Source organism: Echinococcus granulosus (assembly GCF_000524195.1).
Source record: "Echinococcus granulosus chromosome Unknown EG_S00018, whole genome shotgun sequence".
Lineage (NCBI taxonomy): Eukaryota > Metazoa > Platyhelminthes > Cestoda > Cyclophyllidea > Taeniidae > Echinococcus > Echinococcus granulosus.
The window spans coordinates 1,275,838-1,282,405 of NW_020170398.1; the positions used below are offsets into that span (position 1 = coordinate 1,275,838).

General features: G+C 42.4%; 1 protein-coding gene across 1 annotated transcript in view; it reads right to left on the reverse strand. All coding sequences in view use genetic code 11, as the record gives it.

Annotated features, from left to right (window-relative positions):
- Positions 1-6,257, reverse strand: part of EGR_03539 (hypothetical protein) — a gene marked incomplete at both ends in the record, with an annotated part of 9,126 nt that extends 2,869 nt beyond the window's left edge. Inside the window, 5 exons of the mRNA XM_024492788.1 lie at positions 463-548; positions 593-977; positions 3,764-3,849; positions 3,894-4,278; positions 6,167-6,257. Coding sequence (XP_024352921.1) covers positions 463-548; positions 593-977; positions 3,764-3,849; positions 3,894-4,278; positions 6,167-6,257 — 1,033 coding nt within the window. The remainder of the gene's footprint in view (positions 1-462; positions 549-592; positions 978-3,763; positions 3,850-3,893; positions 4,279-6,166) is intronic.
- Between the last annotated feature and the right edge of the window lie 311 nt (positions 6,258-6,568).

Here is a 6,568-nt window from a genome sequence, read left to right on the forward strand (position 1 = left end):
CAGATTATCAGCAACTAAAAAGACGAAAATGCAGTGTGTAAAGTAGTCTGAAATTCAGAAGATAGCGTTTACGGAAATGAGTGATGAGGAGCTATACTAGGTGCTACAAATGGTCAACTTCTAAATCTCTGTTTAGATGCAATAAACGTCTGTTTCGGACCGCAGTCGAGAAATGAATAAGGAAAAGATACAAAGCGCGAAAATGAAACAGGGGTGGTAAACGGCAAAGGTAATACAATGTAGTTGAGCTAAATCAGAATGAAGGCTGTGAGTATCTCCACCACTTGAGGGGTGCATTTAAGGAATTACCTCTTCTCGTCATCCTACTCCTATATCAACTTCATTTCCGCACTCCTGTGCAGGCAGACTGGACAGTTACTCCAATGGAATTGGTGAACAGTCCACGCGGGCTCCATTTTATTTGCAATGCCCAACTTTATTGCAAAATCCTGTGTCCCATACCAAATTCTAAATTACTTATTCTTTCATTTTTATTGTCTATCAGACTGCAAGTCTTCGAGAGGCAATATGATATTAGTAAACATTGTCTAAGGATGTATTGTATGCAGGAAGATGAGTAGAAATTTCTTACCCAGGGGCAAAGTTATTACGATTTGACACAAGGAAGGACCGCAAATAGAATGCTCTAAAATTGAGACCTGATTTGGGCGCTATTGAATCTTCAAATGCGAATAATGAAGTGTCTATTGAATAGAGAGATGCCGATGGTGGGGCTGGAAAGTAGGCAGGAGTAGACGAATGTACGTGGCAGCATTTAACGCAGAATTCATAGGTTGTGGAGGGTGCAAGACCTTCAAACGTGCAGGTGAGGCCACCTTTATCTCGCCAACAGTATTTTCCTTCAGCTCCTTTTGTATATGCAAAAAATACATCCATTTGGTCCCTATCACTCGGTGAATCCCATTTCACATTCACTGCGGTTTGATTCAATGCAGTGACGTTGATTTTGTTTGGTACTTAAATGCAAAAAAAGATTTGCAAAAACCATTTTCCCTGTATACAACACTCAAGCTCATAAAGGATCGGTAGGTTATTTTGTGTCAATCAGCAGGGTCGCGGTGTTCTAAAAGCCATTCCTATCAGTAACACTGCCTATGCAGAGTAGGCAGGGCATTTACTGTGACAAAACATCAACATCACCAAATCCAGTGTAGTCCCACTATTGTCTGCTGCTAAGCCTCACACAGTTGGCATACAACTCTCATCCCTCTCCTTTGTCGCTTTGCAGGAGATATGAAATTTGAAAAAAACCCACAGTGGGTAAGATGCGCCCCTAAAGAAGCCTTTTTGTGTAAAAAACTTGCTGCCAACTGTTATGAAAATGGGGTCCAAAACATTTCAAAATTTACCCACATGCTAGCTATAATCACCAATAATGGTCTTTCAATGATTTGAGATACACCTACATTATAGACGTTTTGCTGTGTCACATGACATCTTCATTTTTGCCAAACTGCAAACTTGTAACATTTCCATTGTGGCATTACGAAATACCACTCAGCATTTATTTTATGTTCATTTTTAGTAAACTAAGGCAAGGTGGCGCTTCAATGATGCACGAAAGCCTAAACAACATTCTTTACTAAGCATAGGCCATCCTGTTGTCAGTATTATACATATCAAATTTGCCGTCTCCAAATGATTTTTGGAATTAAATCAACTCAATTCATAGTTACTCGGTCATATTTTGTATTCAAAAAAAATCCGTAGCTGGACAACTGGCATGCGGACTGACAGAGAAGGAGTACCCGACACTAGGTGGGTAGGTGATTGCATTGCGAGACACGGGTCTGCACAAACTGTGAGCGTCAAACGGAGTGTCAGATATCTACTGCTACTTGATGACACACGCTTACACTCTATCTACAAGTGTCAGTGAAAAGACAATAAAGAAATACGAAGCATGAGAGGAAAATCCCAACAACACTTGCTAGACACATTAAAGTAAAGGATATTTGACTGAAAGGGAAGCTGCAAGCATTAACACCTTTGCGGAGTGTATTTGGTAACTATATGTACAAGTCCACCCACTACTGCAACGACTTTAGACCGACAAATTCGTGTGTCTAATATCCTATGCAATATTCACACATTTCTTTGATCTGTGCCATCCATCAAAGTGCTACTGCTACGGGGGCTGTGCGATATCACAGGCCATCTACCAGACTTGCTTCGTGTATAGTAAAATAAGTCAACATATCTCACCTTGCATGGGAATGGTCACACTGTTGCAGACGGCATTGCTGCAAGTGTAAGGGCTTGTTTTGGCATTGGTGACGAACTCAAGGAGATCACCACTTGACACGAGGTGAGCCTCTGCGGAGGAGGATGATACAGCTGTTACGGCTGCCATATGTGGGTGACAGGCCCGAACGCACACTTTGTAGGGAAATCGTGGTAGGAGACCGTCAATCGTACACTCCTTGCCTTCTTTAGCTGTGCAGTTTTTCTCCATTGATCCTGCAACGTATGCAACAGTCACATCCACGGGCTCCTTGTCACTCGGCGCATCCCATTTTACGTCCACCGCCGTGTGACCTTTCGCAGTCAATTTGATGTTGCTTGGAGCTAGAACACATGAGGGTAATTGTGAATAAATGTCCTTTTGTAGGTTTGCTCCACATAGGCCAATGCAAAAGAGCCTTATCATGCTGTCTTATGCACCAGGCTCCATGGGTACTCCTAGCCGTTCCATAACTTATGCTATGTTGTCTTAGCCTTGTTGATGTGCCAAAACTGCATCATCACTTCACAGGTGCAGCAATCGCCTCTCAATGCCATTAATTATTCACCTCGCCAAAGTTGGAAAGCAACAATTCCTTGTGCAGGTGTGAATGAGAATACTGTATAATGCCTCCTCAATGTTGTGTATGCAAAAGCGTTTTTTCTCCCTTAATTTCACCCACCGCTTATGATTTGCTTCAACTTGCAACATGTCGTTTTTTTAAACGAGTCACAGGTGGTACACAGAACTCTGTAAAGCAGCGCCTACTTGTGGATCAGCACAGGTAAAGAGCGTATGTCTTTCTGGTATGTAATAGGTTGCTAGAATTCAGTAATGTACGATATTGAGTTAAAACTTTTTCTCGTGTCTTCGCGGAACCTGGTTAACTGCTCAACTCTGCCACAAATCCATGTGTGTCACATCCTACGCAAAATCACTCCATTTTCCAATTGACGCTTTCTCTAAAAGTGCAGGTGGCGAAGATGCATTGCGAAATATGTGGACACCCATCAGGACTACCTCGTAAACAAAACAGAAAAAGTATGTCTCACCTTGCATGGCAATGGTAACGCTTGCGCACGTGGGTTCACTACATATGTACATGTCTGATTCAAGGTTGGAGCCTACTGCAAGGAAATCCCTACTTGAAACGAGTTGGGCGTCTGTAAAGAGGGGTGTTACAGTAGTTTAGATGCAATAAACGTCTGTTTCGGACCGCAGTCGAGAAATGAATAAGGAAAAGATACAAAGCGCGAAAATGAAACAGGGGTGGTAAACGGCAAAGGTAATACAATGTAGTTGAGCTAAATCAGAATGAAGGCTGTGAGTATCTCCACCACTTGAGGGGTGCATTTAAGGAATTACCTCTTCTCGTCATCCTACTCCTATATCAACTTCATTTCCGCACTCCTGTGCAGGCAGACTGGACAGTTACTCCAATGGAATTGGTGAACAGTCCACGCGGGCTCCATTTTATTTGCAATGCCCAACTTTATTGCAAAATCCTGTGTCCCATACCAAATTCTAAATTACTTATTCTTTCATTTTTATTGTCTATCAGACTGCAAGTCTTCGAGAGGCAATATGATATTAGTAAACATTGTCTAAGGATGTATTGTATGCAGGAAGATGAGTAGAAATTTCTTACCCAGGGGCAAAGTTATTACGATTTGACACAAGGAAGGACCGCAAATAGAATGCTCTAAAATTGAGACCTGATTTGGGCGCTATTGAATCTTCAAATGCGAATAATGAAGTGTCTATTGAATAGAGAGATGCCGATGGTGGGGCTGGAAAGTAGGCAGGAGTAGACGAATGTACGTGGCAGCATTTAACGCAGAATTCATAGGTTGTGGAGGGTGCAAGACCTTCAAACGTGCAGGTGAGGCCACCTTTATCTCGCCAACAGTATTTTCCTTCAGCTCCTTTTGTATATGCAAAAAATACATCCATTTGGTCCCTATCACTCGGTGAATCCCATTTCACATTCACTGCGGTTTGATTCAATGCAGTGACGTTGATTTTGTTTGGTACTTAAATGCAAAAAAAGATTTGCAAAAACCATTTTCCCTGTATACAACACTCAAGCTCATAAAGGATCGGTAGGTTATTTTGTGTCAATCAGCAGGGTCGCGGTGTTCTAAAAGCCATTCCTATCAGTAACACTGCCTATGCAGAGTAGGCAGGGCATTTACTGTGACAAAACATCAACATCACCAAATCCAGTGTAGTCCCACTATTGTCTGCTGCTAAGCCTCACACAGTTGGCATACAACTCTCATCCCTCTCCTTTGTCGCTTTGCAGGAGATATGAAATTTGAAAAAAACCCACAGTGGGTAAGATGCGCCCCTAAAGAAGCCTTTTTGTGTAAAAAACTTGCTGCCAACTGTTATGAAAATGGGGTCCAAAACATTTCAAAATTTACCCACATGCTAGCTATAATCACCAATAATGGTCTTTCAATGATTTGAGATACACCTACATTATAGACGTTTTGCTGTGTCACATGACATCTTCATTTTTGCCAAACTGCAAACTTGTAACATTTCCATTGTGGCATTACGAAATACCACTCAGCATTTATTTTATGTTCATTTTTAGTAAACTAAGGCAAGGTGGCGCTTCAATGATGCACGAAAGCCTAAACAACATTCTTTACTAAGCATAGGCCATCCTGTTGTCAGTATTATACATATCAAATTTGCCGTCTCCAAATGATTTTTGGAATTAAATCAACTCAATTCATAGTTACTCGGTCATATTTTGTATTCAAAAAAAATCCGTAGCTGGACAACTGGCATGCGGACTGACAGAGAAGGAGTACCCGACACTAGGTGGGTAGGTGATTGCATTGCGAGACACGGGTCTGCACAAACTGTGAGCGTCAAACGGAGTGTCAGATATCTACTGCTACTTGATGACACACGCTTACACTCTATCTACAAGTGTCAGTGAAAAGACAATAAAGAAATACGAAGCATGAGAGGAAAATCCCAACAACACTTGCTAGACACATTAAAGTAAAGGATATTTGACTGAAAGGGAAGCTGCAAGCATTAACACCTTTGCGGAGTGTATTTGGTAACTATATGTACAAGTCCACCCACTACTGCAACGACTTTAGACCGACAAATTCGTGTGTCTAATATCCTATGCAATATTCACACATTTCTTTGATCTGTGCCATCCATCAAAGTGCTACTGCTACGGGGGCTGTGCGATATCACAGGCCATCTACCAGACTTGCTTCGTGTATAGTAAAATAAGTCAACATATCTCACCTTGCATGGGAATGGTCACACTGTTGCAGACGGCATTGCTGCAAGTGTAAGGGCTTGTTTTGGCATTGGTGACGAACTCAAGGAGATCACCACTTGACACGAGGTGAGCCTCTGCGGAGGAGGATGATACAGCTGTTACGGCTGCCATATGTGGGTGACAGGCCCGAACGCACACTTTGTAGGGAAATCGTGGTAGGAGACCGTCAATCGTACACTCCTTGCCTTCTTTAGCTGTGCAGTTTTTCTCCATTGATCCTGCAACGTATGCAACAGTCACATCCACGGGCTCCTTGTCACTCGGCGCATCCCATTTTACGTCCACCGCCGTGTGACCTTTCGCAGTCAATTTGATGTTGCTTGGAGCTAGAACACATGAGGGTAATTGTGAATAAATGTCCTTTTGTAGGTTTGCTCCACATAGGCCAATGCAAAAGAGCCTTATCATGCTGTCTTATGCACCAGGCTCCATGGGTACTCCTAGCCGTTCCATAACTTATGCTATGTTGTCTTAGCCTTGTTGATGTGCCAAAACTGCATCATCACTTCACAGGTGCAGCAATCGCCTCTCAATGCCATTAATTATTCACCTCGCCAAAGTTGGAAAGCAACAATTCCTTGTGCAGGTGTGAATGAGAATACTGTATAATGCCTCCTCAATGTTGTGTATGCAAAAGCGTTTTTTCTCCCTTAATTTCACCCACCGCTTATGATTTGCTTCAACTTGCAACATGTCGTTTTTTTAAACGAGTCACAGGTGGTACACAGAACTCTGTAAAGCAGCGCCTACTTGTGGATCAGCACAGGTAAAGAGCGTATGTCTTTCTGGTATGTAATAGGTTGCTAGAATTCAGTAATGTACGATATTGAGTTAAAACTTTTTCTCGTGTCTTCGCGGAACCTGGTTAACTGCTCAACTCTGCCACAAATCCATGTGTGTCACATCCTACGCAAAATCACTCCATTTTCCAATTGACGCTTTCTCTAAAAGTGCAGGTGGCGAAGATGCATTGCGAAATATGTGGACACCCATCAGGACTACCT